Raw genomic sequence first — 17,878 nt, 5'->3', positions numbered from 1 at the left:
AGAATCCCACCCAAAATTGTATTGATTAGATTAAGGTTACTTTGTTCTGGCTAAGACTTCAAGACGGCATGAGCAACTTTTAATTTAGTTGATCATCACACAATTTCCAGTGTGATTGTCTAGTTTCAGTTGGAACAGAAATACAAAATTAGTGCAATAGAAAGTAAGGCTGCTGCAGGTGTATCAGTTGAGCAAAATAGAAGAAACACACCAAGTGACTGAAATGTTTGATTTGGGAAGGTTTGATACTTCATGCTGAGACTCTGAAGAGGAAAATTATTTGTTTCATTGCAATAAAACGTAGATAAATGCAAACTGCTATTAAAGTTTTTAACTCATCACCTCACAGGAGTAGACACAGATGAGTTGGACAGTAATGTTGATGATTGGGAAGAAGAGACTGTTGAATTTTTCGTCACAGAAGAAATTATCCCTGTTGGAGATCAAGAGTAGTCTGATAATATACAGGTAAGATCCTGTAGTATTACGACAGATGGGAATACCTGCCCCAAAAAATTGCCACAACCAATTAAACCTTATGAAGCACAGATTTTGGAGTAAAGTTTATTTTGACTGGAGATCAAACCTGCTTCAAAGCTTGAAAAATGTTCTTTTTTTAAAACATGATATATTGTCAGCTACAGAATTTTTTACATTTCTTTTCAACTAGAGATTATTTTGTGAATTGTGTGTTTTCTTATCCTTAGAATGGTGATTCCAATTTAAATAACCAGCAGCAAGCTTTCTACTGACTTTAAATAAAGCTCATTATCTTTCGCTCATCCTGGAAACTTAAAAGCGTCTTTCACTTCATGTTTGCACACTAACAAACACACAGATTAGGCACATGTGAAAGCAAAATTTGAAACTATTTCAATCATTTTCATAGCAGGCGTTTGATTTCTTAGACAAGTGGATGTTTTTGTTGAAATGAAGCTGTTGTAGAGCAGAGGATTCTAAGTGATGAATTTTCTTGAACTCAGATGGATTGGAGGTTGGTTCACAGGTAAATTTGAATAGATAAAGGCAGTTCCTTCTACTTACTACCTTGGCTGCACAGTTGACTTGCATCTAGTTCCTTGGCTCTTCTGATGAAACTTTCTTTGCAAGGAGTTTGGTTATTTTAAAAGTAAGCAGAAAATGGTTTTCCTAGGTGTCTTCCACCAGTTCAAAGTTATTTTTCTTTTGTGGAATATGATGTCTCTAATAAGGCCAGTACTCTCTTTTTTTCATTTTAACCCAATCCACGGGTATATTAGAACAGGGTGGCTTGTTAGGCTGATTCAGGGACCAGTTAAGAATCAACTACATTACTGTTGACCTGGATCATATATAGATTAACTTGACAAGGTTGGTAGATTTTTCTTTTTTTCTCCAGAAGACATTTGTGAGCAACTGGGCTTTTGCAATACTGATGCTAGTTTCGTAATCGCTTCAACTGGGACCAGCTTTCAGTTCCAGGTTTTCATTATTTGAATTGAAGTTTCATCAGCTGCTTCAGTGAGATTTGAACCCATGTCCCCAGAACATTAGTGTGGGCCTCCAGGTTACTAATCCATGGATATATAATACTACTTTACCATTGCTTTCCTATCCTTTTTCAAATAATATGTGGTTGGACTAATTATAAATTATCTGTTATGACTTGACAATTTGAAATTCATTCTGGTTTGGATGAGGTGCAGTCGTAATACAATGAAAGGCCTATGGAATCCACTTCACACTAGTTTGTAACACTTGTGTTTTGCACTTTCTCCTCTATAGTGACATTGAATAAGCAAATTGGTTGCAATAATACAGCTCTTTTTGATGGATAATCCTTAAACATGGGTTTGGAATTTTTTGGTTTTCTGTGAATTACTTATTTTAGTAAAATATTTAATTTGCTAATGGCTTGAGACTCTGCATTGTCTAGGTCTCAAGGCCAAATGGTTGTATGATGTGCATTGACCACTTCTGTACAGTGTTCAACATTTTGAAGAGTTCTTTGAAAGATCATAATACACTGAGGTACAGGTAGTTCTGCTATAATGCGTGTTTTAGTAATGCAGATTGACGAATGCGATTCATGAATAGTGTATGCTATTTGGATAATGCGAACTTTCTGCTGTACAAGTACAGCATTTTTTTATAGTGTGATTTTTCTAGTGAGAGGTTCACACAAGAATGTAACCATTGTGTTATAGGAGAACTACCTGTATTTAAATAAAATTTCACAATTGAGAAATTAATTCTGCTTAGTTCAACATTAGTAAATTAGATTAGATTCCCTACAGTGTGGAAATAGGCCCGTCGGCCCAACAAGTCCACACCGACCCACACAGCATCCCACGCAGACCCATCCCCCTATAGCCTACACACCCCTGAACACTACAGGCAATTTAGCATGGCCAATCCACCCATCTTGCAAATCTTTAGACTGTAGGAAGAAACCGGAGCACCCAGAGGAAACCCACACAGACACGGGGAGAATGTGCACACTCCACACAGACAGTTGCCTGAGGCTGGAATTGAACCCAGGTCCCTGGTGCTCTGAGGCTGCTATGCTAACCATTGAGCCACCGTGCCACCCCTAAATACAACTGCTTTCAATGTGTTTTCAACAGAAATTGCAATTTTTGCAAAGACTTTTACAATCCAGGAGGTCCATTTTGATCTGTAATCACTGTTGTAACATTCGTAATGCAGTGATTAAAACTCCAGGAACAGCAATAAGAACACGAATAGGTTTTATTTTTAGAGATGTTGGTTAAAGATAATCATTAGTGAGGAGAACTACTTCATTTTCCCTGTTCTTAAAAGTAGTACTATGAATCTTCTGTGCTCACCTTGTTGGTAGATGTAACTTTTTCATGTCTAGCTTGCAAGATGGCACTTCCAACCATTGTAGCAGACAGTGGGTCCTGGATTTCTGATGACTGCTCCTTTGGCTCATTCAAGGATAGGGATTTTATTTTGGGACAGTTCACAGGCTAATTTGGTGTTTTGCTATTTTGATTGGACAAAAGAGCATAAGAAATTTCTGTCCCATTTTTGAGCAAAAGATTCTCCTCTTTGATAATGTTTGAGCAGCTTTAGTTTGTTGTTTTAAGATCTTTGAATTGTGGTGACATCATAGAGCCATAGAGCTGTACAGCATGGAAACAACAATTTGTCCAATTCGTTCATGACAACCAGATATCGTAAATTAATTTAGTACCATTTGCCAGCATTTGGCCCATATCCCTTTAAACCCTTCCTATTCAACTACCCATCCAGATGCCTTTTAAATGTTGTAATTGTACCAGCCTCCTCCACTTATCTGGCAATTCCTTCCTCACATGTGCCACCCTGTGTGTGAAAAGTTGCCCCTTCGGTCCCTTTTAAAATTTTTCCCTTTTGCCATAAACCTGTACCCTCTCGTTTTGGATTTCCCTACCCTGGGGCAAAGACCTTGGCTCTTCAACCCACCTGTGCCCCTCGTGGTATTTTAAACCTCTATAAGGCCACCCCTCAGCCTTCCAACACTCCAGGGAAAATAGCACCAGCCTACTTAGCCTCTCCATATAGCTCAAACCCATAACATGCTTGTAAATCTTGTCTGAACCTTTTCAAGTTTCATAACATCCTTCCAGTGAGACCAGCATTTAATTCAGTATTCCAAAAGTGGCCTAACCAATGTCTTCAGAGATAATGTGAACTGCAGATGCTGGAGAATCCAAGATAACAAAGTGTGAAGCTGGATGAACACAGCAGGACAAGCAGCATCGCAGCTTAGGCCTGAAACATCAGCTTTTGTGCTCCTGAGATGCTGCTTGCCCTGCTGTGTTCATCCAGCTTCACACTTTGTTAACCAATGTCCTGTGCAGTCGCAACATGACCTCTCAATTCCTATACTCAATGTAGTGACCAATAAAAGCAAGCATACTAAAGTACCACCTTCACTATCCTGTCTACCTGTGTCTCCACTTTCAAGGTCAAACCTATTTTTCTGTAATTTTTGACATTTTGCAATATTATATGCCACCTGAGTGATTTATCAAATTTCAATTCCCCTACTGCATTGGATCATGGACATTGGGAGTAGTTTTCCCTCCTGCCATACATGTTGTTTCTGACTATAAATGTAAGTCTTTGTTGAAAATTGACTTGTGCTTTGGAGTTATAGTAATTTTTAGAATAGATATGTACATTTTAAGGTTAGCAAGTAGATGCATTTTTATCTTTTTTAAATATATACATTTACAAACTTCTTTCCCTCCAGTGCTGCCATATCGTCAGTTGAAGCTGATTTCTCTTTCGTCACCTGGAACTTGATCTCTACATTTTGAAAGTTGAATGCGTTCCACTCTTGCAAAAATCATCACAGTGCCTTTAACTATATCAGTTCTGCAGTGGTGATAAAGACACTGCCTCCACTGTTATCAACTGTGAAATCATTTCACTAAATAGCAGCAGCTCTGCGGTTTACTTTGTGCTACTGTCACTGATCACTGTGGATGCTGTCTGTGGCTGGTGTAAGTATGTTACCGAGGCACTCAACGTTTCCTGTAACCATGGGCTATTTTTACATCCATGGTAAATTAACACAGCATTTTGTATGGAGGAATATTGAAAACACAATATGGGTTAATACATACTTTAATGTGCAATTGCAGCACTACAATGGACTGTATCCTCCTCCATTCAGGTTATATTTGACTTCATATGGGATAAAATAAAGCTTAGTATCATTGATGTTTTGCCTGTGTATTGATTATTGCTTTAAATATTTCATTTATCTAAAGAAAACGGGTTGAATACGTTGACTTCAAGGCATTTTCAACAGTCTCTTGTTTAGCAGATGATATGACAGACCAATTGTAGCAGGTAATTTTGCATTCCATCAATCTGCTGTATCCCATACACACTATTTTCTTTGCATCGTAGTAAGCCTTGAGCACATGTTCATCATCTGTAAAAACAGAGCTAGCTGAATATCCCAAGGTGCTGTGCTCCATTCTAAAATTAGACAACTGTTGCTTTGTGGTTTTGACAATTAGGGATGTTGTAATGGATATTAAAACTCCACTAAAGCTGTGCACTTATTGACTGGGCAGGTTTAATCCAATTATTGATCTGTCTTCAGATTGATTCTGTTTTATAATGTTAAATAATAAATCCCTTTGGAGCGACCCTGTTAAATTCACAGTGAGAATTTACTGAATTTTACAAAAGGAGTAGTGTAGCAATTGGATTATTTCAGAATTTAGCCTGCTACAATTATTATTTTTTAGTTTAATTGTTCAAACCTAACTTTACACCATATGGTACATTAGAGTGCTCTGGTTAGCTTAATATTTTAGACAATCTAAGTACAAGTACAATTCTTAGACAAAACTAATCAGAATGACAAATCAAACATTGTGAATAATGCATACCTTGCACCAAAGCTCCTTTTTGTCTCCAAACTGCATCTGCACACTTCTTGCAGCTTGAGGAAAGGGAGTCTAAATTGATAAAGCTATGTACATTTTTGGGATATCTCAATTTTTACCACCATTCTTCTGTTCATCTTCAGGATAATGAAGTAGAGCTGGAGGATTTTAAAAAAACTTGTCTTGATTGGTGGATGTTTAGGAGGGGGATTTGACATTTTTATTGTTATGCTGGAGACTACGTTAGACACTACCGAATGCAAGCCAAAAAGTTAAGAGTTCATATTCTCATAAGATGTGAAAAAAGTTTGGGGAACTGCCAACGTGAACGTGTTTGTTGTTTACAGAAGTTTTAACAAGTTAAATGAGCTGATCTGTACTAATGGCAAAATCTGAGAATAATCAATACAATCAGTAAAAGAGAAATCAGTCAGCACTGCTATAACATTGTCTTAAAAATCAGTTGTACTATTGATCCTGCCGGTTTTCCACAAAGTGGAAGAGCCTTCCAAAAAGGCTGTTCTCTTCATTCTTTTGTTTTTAAAAAGGTAACAGCTGCTTAACTTGACTGTTCTCCAGGATGCTTTTTAATCCCCCAGTACCGTACGACTGCAGGATATATTTGGTTGGCCGAGCATGTTTCAATGTGTTCAGCATCTTATTGTTAAATTGTATGTGTTTCGTTATGCTGAGAAATAGCTAACTATATTTGTATTTTGGATTAAAGCTAAATATTTTTAAAACTAAAAAAAATTTGCAAAGATTGTAATGGACATTATACAAAACTGAGAGGCCATTTATACTCAAGTATAGTATGGTTTCAAGGTATTATTTTTTGGAGATCTTTAAGACAGAGGTGCAAGGAAAAGCTTGGATTTATTTAGCACCTTTAGTGACTGCAGGTGTCTCAAAGTGCTTTACCACTAATGTGGATTGTTCTTAATGTGGAAAATGTAACAGCCAATTTTCAGGCATCAACTTGATAATCAGATAATCTGCTTTTTAGTGTTGGTTGAAGGGCAGAAATTGGCTGAGTCACAAGAGAGAATTCCCATGTATTTTGAACGGTGTGGTGACATCTTTTTAAAGTGAGAAGCAATGCTGGTACACTGCTTTTGTTTCATCTTCCAGGCTTGAATATAATAACTCCAGCCTGGGCAAGTAGATGAAAGTCTGCCTGACATAGGGATTGTAGGGGCATCCAAAGAAATTAATTTTGGAGCGTCATCCAGTTCATGATGACAGGCATAAGTCTACATACAAAAATGGCCATAATTCACTCTAGTCTTTGAGAAACTGACCACTGGTCTTCCTTTCAGATTTGTAGGAGTTAACCATAAGCACTGTTATGTGCCATCTTGAATGTTAACACCGGATGAAAAGCAGTGAAGTGTTCCTCTCCCACGTGCTGGCATCCAAACAAAAGTGGAGAATGAGTGAAATGTCACTGATTTGGATTTTCTTGAAAATCGGTGCACTGTAGGAAAATGGAAATATTAAAATCACCGCAGTGAGAAAGCTACATTTTAAAATCTTGTTTGCTAGCCTTCTCAAATTTCACCATCAGTAATAGTAAATGCCCTTTTTTTTACTACATCATTACACAGTGCATTCATTAAAACTGACTTCTGAAACCGGTGTACACATGAACCAACTATGTTAAATGCAGCTCTATCTCCATGAGTAAATTCTCTATTTGGAATAATGGGAAATATGCAAATCAAATTTATCCAATTTAACGCTAGGTTTTTTGTCTATGGAGCAGCAAGCACAGTGTCTCCAATACTGTATTTACATCTTTCTGTATTGTTGACTTACCAGGACATTATCCGTGTCACTGTGTATGTGTATTTACCAATAAAAACACTTTCTGCTGCACTAAAGCTGTTGTTGTTTTGGTTAGGGGGCAGCTTTTAGCGTAAGCGTAGCGACTTCCTAGAGTCCAACAGTATGACCATTGTTGCATTCTTCAATGCGCAGTTAAACTCCGATCAGAAACTTCACTTTTCTTCAGAATATTGAGACTTCATAGTTTTGAACTTGCAAGTTATAGTGTGAAATAGTGGGGAAGTTGAATGTTGAAGTTCCAAAAGCACCAGGAAGACGGTTTATTACATTTAATTGGTTTTTGATCTGGTTTTGAGTAATTTCGGAGCTGGATATTAATGAAGAAACAAAGCTACCTCTGGGATTATTGGAGTTATACACCTGAAACATTAACCGTTTCCTCTTTCCACACAGTTGGTCAACTGTCAGCTTCATGTTACTGCATGAGTCCGGTAGCTATCCTTTTTAGTGGTAGTCTCCGTGTTGAATAGGTTTGCTTGTTCATTAGAGAGAGAGAGAGAGAGAACTGGTGGTTTAAGCGGAGGGTCACCACGGCCTCAGGCGAGGGGTGAAGATGTCACGACTTCACAGTAAACTAGCCGGTGTAGGAAATAAACCCTGTTGGCGTCAGTTTGCATTGCAAATTGGCCATCCAGCCAACTGGACTAATTCACAACGGCCCTTTCTTCTTCTTCTTCTTCCCTATTCTTCTCCCCCCACCCCCATCCTGACCATTGTAGTAGTAACACACGGACCATTCAGCCTAACCAGGCTATAATTCAAAAATTATCGGACAACCCGTCACCAACATTTTACAGTATTTTTCCACCCATTACTTTCATGTATGGGTGCCTCGCTTCTTAAATGCAGCATTATTCACCTCAGCTGTTCCGTGCGACAGCAAATTCCACATTTTAACTATATGCTGGGTTGGGAAGTTGCGAGCTTATCTCCCAAGCAATTTTGACCCAAACCACTGACCTGCTGTCAGTTCCTCCGGTTCCACACTGTATTGACTGTCCTTTCCCCCCCGACCCCAACCTTTCGGCGTCCACCGGCAGGAGGCGGGGGTTGGGGTGGTGTTGGGAGAAATGCTCCTGTATAGTCTGTCTGCTCTTGCCGTCCTCTCCTGCTACTTCATAAACGCTCTGCCTTTTTTTAATACTCGGGAGTTACCTCCAGTCTCTAACTTGTGGCTCCGCCTTCGGTTATAAACATTGACTGACGCCTCTGTTTCCCTGGTGGCTATTGCTAAGGCTCTGGCTGTTACTGGGGAACTACCTCCCTCCCGAGATTTAGATTATTTGTTTTTCAGAAAGTTTTTTTTCGCGGCGGGGCTGCTCGCTTCATTGGGCTGGCGCCGCCGTTGTATTTTCGGGATCTGTGAGGATCTCTGTTAACTCAAAACCAACACCGGACCGGGACTCGGCGTTTCAGCTTTCACAGTCAACAGGGGGCCGTGCTAGAATTGCAGACCTGTGGGACGAAGGAATGGAAGAGGGTAGCTGGAAATTTTGGGGAACAGAATCTCCAGAGTCATGAAGGAGCTGGAGGGAGAGTCGAGGATTTGTCACCAGCTCACGGTGGGTACAGAATAGTTTATAGGGCTGATTAAAGTGACATTTTAACAAAAGGACAGATATCACCTCCAAGGCCCTCTTGTGGCCCACTGGTAGTGTCCTGGACAGTACCCCAGGGGCCTCGGTTCAAGTCCCACCTGCTCCATAGGTTTGTAATAACATTTTTGAGCAAGGGCAAGCTGCTATCATTGAAAAGTGGTCTGAAACTTCATGGGGTTCCTGGGCCCAAGTTGTTGATGCATACCTCCCAAACTAGATAAGCCTGAAGCAAAACCTGAGGCTGGAGTCAGAGCTAACCTCCTCCCTCACCCCCATCCCAGGCCCCAAGATGACTTTCCATATTAAGCAGATGTTCACCTGCACTTCTGCCAATGTGGTATACTGCATCCATTGTACCACGTGTGGCTACCTCTACATTGGGGAAACCAAGCGGAGGCTTGGGGACCGTTTTGCAGAATACCTCTGCTCGGTTCGCAATAAACAACTGCACCTCCCAGTTGCGAACCATTTTAACTCCCCCTCCCATTCCTCAGACGACATGTCCATCATGGGCCTCCTGCAGTGCCACAATAATGGCACCCGAAGGTAGCAGGAACAGCAACTCATATTCCGCTTGGGAACCCTGCAGCCCAATGGTAGCAAAGCTTCAAAATCTCCTGTTTCCCCACTGCATCCCAATACCAGCCCAGCCTGTCTCCGCTTCCCTAACCTGTTCTTCCTCTCACCCATCCCTTCCTCCCACCTCAAGCCGCACATCCATTTCCTACCTACTACCTCATTCCGCCTCCTTGACCTATCCATCTTCCCTGGATTGACCTATCCCCTCCCTACCTCCCCACCTATACTCTCCTCTCCACCTATCTTCTTTTCTCTCCATCTTCGGTCCACCTCCCCCTCTCTCCCTATTTATTCCAGAACCCTCTCCCCATCCCCCTCTCTGATGAAGGGTCTAGGCATGAAATGTCAGCTTTTGTGCTCCTGAGATGCTGCTTGGCCTGCTGTGTTCATCCAGCTTCACACTTTGTTATCTTGGATTCTCCAGCATCTGCAGTTCCCATTATCACTAAGATTAGCCTTAGCTGTTTGGCCACAAGAAGAGAATCAGAGATTAGCAGGATAAGTACAGAGACGTGTAGGGTGAAACATGATCCATGAATGTTGGGACCATAGCAATGACATGTAAACAAAGACCGGACATAAATAATGAAAATTAGGCACCTGCCCTGGAGCTTTGCTTAATTTTTGCTTTGCAATACTTTTTCACATGAGATTTAGTTGGTTTTCCCAGTGCCCATGATCACGTGGATTGGATTCAATTCAACCCTGCAAATCATGTACGTTGTATGTTGGGGGGTGGGGGGGGAGCGGTGCGGAAACACCAACTACTGAGAAAATAGCTGGGCTCAGCTTGAATACAATGCTGTGGTGTGCTGCTGAGTCCCTGGGCACTTGCAGAGTTTCAGTTCTCAAACATTTGCATCTGTAAATCACGTAAGCAAACCAACGTCTTTCAGTGTGGCCAACAGTAGCATCTGTACTTGCAGAAATATAACTGCTTTTACTGCTTCACTGCTTTTTCACGACTAAATGTGAAACAGATTATATTTCTAATGGGAAGAGATACCTATTTTTTTGTGGACTACGGCTAATTCCTTGTAATCATATTTTTAAAAATTGAATAATAGTAAATTGTTAAATCATTCAGAATCAAAGGTATTGACATTTTTGCATTGTAAAGAGAGCACATTTATTTGAAATATCCAAATGTGTTATGAACTCATCATAACCATCTTCAGAGAAACAAATGCTTGGAGATGACTCTGATTTAATATGAATGCAATATTATTCTAGCTAATACCGTTAAGTATGGTACTACTCTCACGAGTAATAATTGGATCTGGAGGCCTTCACAAGAATAATAGTCGGCTAGACAGAGACCCTTATAAGAGTAATAGATGGATCAGCAGAGACCCTCACGTGAGTATAATAAGCACAGGAAATTGGGATTAGCACGCCTTTATTGTACTGATGACTTGATGGGCCAAAGGGCCTTTTTTGCACTTGATGAGTCGATAATAGTTGAAAAGACAGTATTGCAAAGTGCTTGTTTCACCTGCTTGTGACTATATTTAGGAGGGGAGAGAATTATTGAAGAAAACAGATACAAATGAATGAATTGTACATGGAAATAATTACTTTGATAGCCTGAATAGTTTCACTATGTTTTGTTATGTTTTTGAGCTTTCAGAGTTAATCAAGCAAATCATAAGAGAGGGAAACCTGATTTATAACTTTATTTTTTAGTTCTTAGATACTTTGAGCTCACAATAGTCACCAGGATAGATTCCTAAAAAGGAATGAGAAAAAGGCACTATGACACGCTCTTCCCTGTTTCTAGTGCCTGCAGACTCCTTGGCTGAGGCCTTGTAACTCAGGACAGACCAGAAAACAAGATCAGACTTTCCAAGTCTGTGACATTTGGCGTTGTGCCATTCAGCGCTTTAACCCTGTCCTTGGGGAGCCTTGCTCGTGTTTATTCTGATTGGTATTTGTCTTTTCATGACAGGTTGAAAACCTTTTTGAAGGATATGAATCATTTGATTTGAATCAAAGTAACTGGTCGACCTATTGCGTGTAGTTGTGTTGACTTATGTTTCATCATAAAAAGCTTCTACCAGCCCATTATCCATGTTGCAAAGATAATGTAGAACGAAGAAGAGTCATACTGGACTCAGAATCAAAATTAACATTATCTCCACATGTTGCCCAAGATTTTTACCGACATTGGCCTGTTTGGTCTTAGAGAAATTCAACCCCACAAAAAACATTACATGCCGATACCAATCTATTTTTACGTTGATAACAAAGTGTGAAGCTGGATGAACGCAGCAGGCCAATCTCAGGAGCACAAAAGAGATGATGAAGGGTCTAGGCCCAAAACGTCAACTTTTGTGCTCCTGAGATGTTGCTTGGCCTGCTGTGTTCATCCAGCTTCACACTTTGTTATCCTGGATTCTCCAGCATCTGTAGTTTCCATTATCTCTGATCACTATTCTTACATTGAGCCTGATTCTGAGCACAGTTTTCCTCTAACAACTTCCCTGGCTTACAGCGGAAGAAAAGTGTCCAAAAGCTATATTAAAAATCTTGTTAGAACACTTTCTGTTAGAATTATTAGCACTATCAATATACTTTCTTTGTCTCACTTTATTGGTAGAATGTCCGTCATTATAAAACTGTGATATGCTCCAATTTATTAAATCAATGATGATGTATTTGGTTACAATGAACCAACGATCTTCGGTATGAGGCATATGTGATGGTGATTTACCTATTATAACAGCCGCAAGATTCTGCTGCTTTGTAGCTGCGAAACCAAAGTAGCAATACTGTGACATCCCTGTCTGCATGTGAAGCAGAATATTTTTAATGATCCACTGTCTCTGATCTGTCACACTGCTTGCCCAACATCCATTCCTAGCCATGCAGAAATCTCCCACAGCGAAATATTGGGAAGAATGAAGCCATTGTCCCGTGTCCCTGCCACGAACTCTACTGTTCAGTTTTAATAACTGAAGGAACTCAGGCAACTGAATCTGAAACGCTGTTTCCAGCATTATCGTTGTATTTCACATCAAGCTAGATTTCTGTCCTCATAATCGCTTCATCACCAAAACTGCTCACTTGCACCAATATAACACTGCTTGCTTCACATGTCCCTACCTCTCAAACCTCCAACATCCCCATGATCCTCCAAAACACCCAACTCTTCCAATTCTCTATCACTCCTTTTAATCATTTCAATTTTCATAGCATCACTTTCAGTGTCCTAAATCCAGAACTCTTGAATACCCAGCCTGAATCTCTTTGTCTTCTTATTTCTGTCTCTTCCTTTAAGACTCTCCTTAAAACCCACTTTATTGGCTATTTGGTTTTTGGTCAACTGACCAGATATCTCACTATTTGACTCAGTGCCTGGTTTGTCTTAATGTGCCCCCATGAAACATCTTGGAAAGTTTTTTTTTAAATATTAAAGGTGCTGTATAACAACATTATAGAACATTATAGATGAGACCAGAAATAATGATGGAAGGTGCAGCAAATCAAAATCTAATGGTGAAATCTTCAAAGTTCAGACCAGGCACTATCTGGACTTTGAGATAACAAGGTGTAGAGCTGGATGAACACAGCAGGCCAAGTAGCATCATAGGAGCAGGAAAACTGATGTTTCGGGCCTAGACCCTAGACCCTGAGACTCTCAGATTCTCCAGCATCTGCAGTTCTTACTATCTCTGAAACTATCTGGACTTTACTTCATCAACCTGGACCACTTTTGTTTTCCACAGATGATATCCAACCTGCTGAGTATTTCCGCTGTTTTCTGTTTTTATTATATGGGCATTAGTTGGTGCGCATCATCTTGCAAACCATGCAGCAACTTCTTGTTTTGAATGATACTGCAATATTGTTTCATTGTGAAACTCTGAAGGTTAAACTTGATAATACTAACTTTACCACCTATTTCAGTACAAGTTTGAACTTTCTACTTAGGCAGTAGCTTTGGACTGAAGATGACTTTTTTCCCCACTCCAGAGTTGTGCCTCCTGACTGAGCAGTTCAGCACTGGATCCATGCACACACCATGCCTCAGATGGTGTTTACAGAGGATGGGATGCAGGTACTACTCAGGTGTTCACACATTTGTTTCACCTTTTGTGCTTGGCCTTCACTAAGTCTGTCAGAGACACTGACATCTCTACACATACTTCTCCAGTTTGGACTGATGTGAGGTAGTAATTCCCATGAGTCAGTGGGAATTGTACATCTTTTCAGGGAGGTTTTTAGGACGACCATGAAGTGTTTCCTGTGCTCTTCTCATAACCCATAGAGCTGGTTTTGGAAGTCTTGTATGGACAATGTGACCCACCCAACACAGACAATCTGCAATAGTCTGTGGCCCAAGACTAGGTGTGATGGTCTGGGAGAGACACATGCTGGAGCACCATTCCTACCAGTGAATTTTATGGAAGCATTGCAGGTGAGAATTCTCAGAGTTTGAGGTATCTGCTGTACATTGTACGCGTCTCTGGGACATGCAGGAGGGCACATTACACTCTGCCCTGAAGACCATGAACTGGGTGTCTGGTTTGAGGTCTTTGTCATCAAATGCTGTTTTTATCAAATGACCAAAGATTGTGGAGGTGATGTTGAATTGAATTGTCGATGCCTGCCCTCCCTATCAGGAGGCTCCAAAGGAATGGAATGGATCAACATTGTCCAGTGGCTTACTACAGATCTTGACAGAGTTGGGAACATGCAATGGAAGCAGATTGTCAGAGGTTCAGCATCTTCTGGATATTTAGCCCAAGGCCCATTCTCTTGTTGTGAATGCTTGATAATAGTTTTGGCCATTTCACTAATGGTCTCACATTCAACACTGAGTTTTATGTTTAACTTTCAGTGGACTTGAGTATTTTAAATTCACAATATTTCTAGATTTATATTTCTTTATTTCCTCTTCACAGGGAAGTGGCATTCAATAAAAAGGGTTTGTTTTTTCACAACACAAGATCTGTTGTTGAGTTTAAAGTTCACATTATATTCTTTTTGAAAAATAGAAGTATTAGTGCCCATTTCTAATTTGCAATCTTAATGTAATGTAACCCTAATCTTTGTTTTAAATAACAAGTCTGAAGTCAGTTTTTAGATGAGAGTATTGGACTTGCTGTACAGTGCCAGTCTCATTATTGTACACGTTGCTTTGTTTGTCTGATTCATTATTTATTTTAAGCTGACAATATTTTGGCAATTGCATGGAACATGAAGAAGTGGATGTCTAACTGAGGGAGGATATGGATTAAGTTTCCAGGCCATTGATCAGTTAAAATCTAGCTGCACTGCGCAAGGGAGATACTGAAAGGAGACAACTGCCCTTTTCTCCATAGGGTGAATTAGGTGAGGATTGAAAATTGAAGAGCTTGTTTCCCAGGATCTTCTCAAAAACTTCCAGGAGATGGCTCTGTTTAGCTTTGGTAAAGCAATATTTGCTTGCTTTCTTCTCATTAGTGGGAGCCAGCTGGAACTAGTGACAAAGAACCCCCATATAGCAAGATTTTTTGCTGCTGTCTACACAGACCTGAATCAGAGCCACTGGGCACTGAATATGTCACCACTTAATGTAATGACTGTCCTTAACAAGAAAAAAGCACATATTTTCCATAAATCTGAAATTCGTCTAAACCACATATGATTGGACCTTGCGCTCTCAACAAACTCAACTGATTCTACAACAGGAAAAAATATATGTTTTTGGAATTAAAATGTCCTATTTGTCCAATTTAAAGATATCTTCTCTGCATACTTGCTATCTGGGCCTTATCCTGCCTGCTGTGTGCTCCTCTTATCAAGTTGCCAGACCAAATCCACGGTCTGGGCACTGTCCCATGTCTGGATGTAATTTCATTTCAAAACTGTCTCAATATTCATCTCATTTTCAGGGCCCAGTCTAATGACAAAAGAATACAGAATGTAACTAGTATAATTTACTATATGACATTAATTGTGTTAAAAAGTTCATTTCCTAATTTGTATTTATCAAAAATTCTGCTGCCTTTCCAACTCTGTTTACACATCAACACTGTCTTTACTGGCTGATTGGTACCACGGCAGATATGAAATGTTCATCTTGCCATTTAAACTCTAATATTTGTACTTGTAGCTTCTGGTCCAGCTACCTTCTGTCAAGACTTGTCAGTATTCTGACTGATTTGATGCGAATGTTCTTCTGTTGATTTCACTGCTTCCTGTGTTGGCCTAGATTGGTCTTTACTCACTAAACATAAAACATAGAACATAAAATTATAACAGCACAGTAACAGCCCACAATGTTATGCCAAGCACAATGTTGGATTGAACTAATGCCTTCTGCCTGCCTTTGCTCCATATCCCTTCATTACTAGCATATTCATGTGCTTATCTAAAAGTGCCTTAAATGCCTTCATCGTATCTGCCTCAACTACCACCTTTGGCAGGGCATTCCAGACTCCTACCACACACTGTGTTAAAGAACATGCTCCTCAAGCTTCCTTTGAACTTTTCCCCTCTAACCTTAAACTCTTGTCCTCTATTTTAGTCATTTTTAATGCTGGGAAAAAGATTCTGACTGTCAATATTATCAATGCATCTCATAATTTTATAGATTAGATTCCCTACAGTGTGGAAACAGGCTCTTTGGCCCAACAAGCCCACACTGCTCCTTGGAGCATCCCACCCAGACCCACCCCGCTAAACACTAGGGGCAATTTTGTTTAGTATGGCTGATCCGCCTGGCCTACACATCTTTGGACTGTGGGAGGAAACCGGAGCTCCCAGAGGAAATCCACGCAGACATGGGGAGAATATGCAAACTTCACACAGACGGTTACTCAAGGCTGGAATCGAACCCGGGTCCCTGGTGCTGTGAGGCTGCAGTGCTAACCACTGAGCCACTGTGCCGCCCCACAACATAGACTTATATCAAATTTCTCTTCAGCCTCTGCTGACCCCGAGAAAACAATCCAAGTTTTTCTACCTTCTCCTTATATCTCAGACTCTCCAATCCAAACAGCATCCTGGTAAATTTCTTCGGCACTCTCCCCGAAGCCTCCACGTCCTTCCTGCAATGTAGCTACCAGAGTTTAACACAATACACTTAAACCTCTGCACTGTGGCATTCACTTTCCTGTTTTTCAACATCTCTCACATTGCCTCATTTGGTTCAGCATCCTTTTTCTTCACCTTTTTGCAAAACAAGCCATGCTATTGAAGTTAAGATGAAGAGCTGGATGAACATAGCAGGTCAGGCAATACCAGAGGAGCAGGAAAGCTGACGTTTCGGGTCTGGACCGTTCTTCAGAAACGGGGAGGGGGAAGGAAGCTCTGAAATAAATAGAGAGGGGGGGTGAGGTGATGATGGAAGGTAAATAGAGGACCGTATAGGTGGAGGGCAGACGGACAGGTCAAGGAGGCAGGGATGGAGCCAGTAAAGGTGAGTGTAGGTAGGAAGTTTGGATGGGGGTTGATCAGTTGGGAGGAAGAGGCGGGTAGGTGGGGGGCAAGATGGACAGGTGATGGAGGCAGGGACGAGTTGGGCTGGTCATGGGATGAGGCTGGGGTGGGGAGATTTTGAAGCTTGTGAAGTCCACATTGAGACCATTGGGCTGCAGAGTTCCCAAGCAGAATATGAGATGCTGTTCCTCCAGCCTTCGGGTGGCATCGTTGTGGCACTGGAGGAGGTCTAGGATGGACATGTGGACATGTCATCCAAGGAGTGGGAGGGGGAGTTGAAGTGGCTTGTGACTGGGAAGTGTAGTCATTTGTCACGAGCCGAGTGTAGGTGGTCTGCAAAGTGGTCTTCAAGCCTCCACTTGGTTTCCCCGATGTAGAGGAGACGACATTAGGAACAGCAGATACAATATACCACATTAACAGATGTGCAGGTGAACATCTGTCTAATGTGGAAGGTTTTCTTTTGGTCTGGGATGGGGTGGGGGGAGGTGTAGGGGCAGGTGCAGCACTTCCTGCGGTTGCAGGGAAAAGTGCTGGGGGTGATGGGGCTAGTGGGGAGTATGGAGCAGACAAGGGAGTCACGGAGAGAGTAGTCCCTCCGGAAAGCAGGTAAGGATGGGGAGGAGAAAACGTCTTTGGTAGTGGGGTCAGATTGCAGATGGCGGAATTGGCAGAGGATGATCTGTTGAATCCGGAGTTTGGTGGGGTGGTACGTGAGGACGAGGGGAATTTTGTCTTTGTTGTTATTGCGGGGAGGGGGGGTGAGGGATGACTTGTGGGAAATACGAGAGGTGTTGTCGAGGGCATTCTCGACCCCTGGGGGGGGGGTGGTGGTGGAATTGTAGTTGTTGAAAAACAAGGACATGTGGCATGTCTGGAAGTAGAATTCCTCAGCTTGGGAGCAGATGTGTCTGAGGCAAAGAATTTGGGAATAGGGGATGGCATTTTTGCAGGAGGATTGGTGAGAGGAGGTGTATTCCAGGTAGCTGTGGGAGACGGTGAGCTTGAAATGGATGTCTGTTTCCAGGT

General features: G+C 41.1%; 2 protein-coding genes and 1 long non-coding RNA gene across 6 annotated transcripts in view; 2 read left to right on the top strand and 1 right to left on the bottom strand.

Moving 5' to 3' along the window:
* The window catches only part of eif3ba (eukaryotic translation initiation factor 3, subunit Ba), a 69,037-nt gene extending 64,321 nt beyond the window's left edge, over positions 1-4,716 (top strand). The window contains exons 18-19 of the mRNA XM_048552703.2: positions 350-468; positions 4,244-4,716. Coding sequence (XP_048408660.1) covers positions 350-453 — 104 coding nt within the window. The 3' untranslated portion in view covers positions 454-468; positions 4,244-4,716. The remainder of the gene's footprint in view (positions 1-349; positions 469-4,243) is intronic.
* On the bottom strand, positions 4,605-8,474 carry LOC125462551 (uncharacterized). Its single transcript, XR_007249675.2, has 2 exons — positions 8,205-8,474; positions 4,605-6,873 (listed from the first exon to the last, which is right to left on the bottom strand). It is a non-coding gene; the product is annotated as an uncharacterized LOC125462551 (long non-coding RNA).
* si:dkey-26i13.8 (kinesin-like protein KIF19) overlaps positions 8,415-17,878 on the top strand; it is a 291,207-nt gene continuing 281,743 nt past the window's right edge. Inside the window, exon 1 of one of the 4 annotated variants that reach the window (XM_048552702.2) lies at positions 8,415-8,806. In XM_048552702.2, the coding sequence (XP_048408659.1) occupies positions 8,762-8,806 (45 nt within the window). In that variant the 5' untranslated portion in view covers positions 8,415-8,761. Of the gene's footprint in view, positions 8,807-10,210; positions 10,295-17,878 lie in introns of those variants that run through there. The other 3 variants (XM_048552699.2, XM_048552698.2, XM_048552700.2) reach the window with 3 other exon arrangements.

This window comes from Stegostoma tigrinum, chromosome 23, assembly GCF_030684315.1.
Source record: "Stegostoma tigrinum isolate sSteTig4 chromosome 23, sSteTig4.hap1, whole genome shotgun sequence".
NCBI lineage: Eukaryota > Metazoa > Chordata > Chondrichthyes > Orectolobiformes > Stegostomatidae > Stegostoma > Stegostoma tigrinum.
The sequence above is the reverse complement of the archived record's forward strand: the minus strand, read 5'-3'. Positions and strand labels throughout refer to the sequence as shown.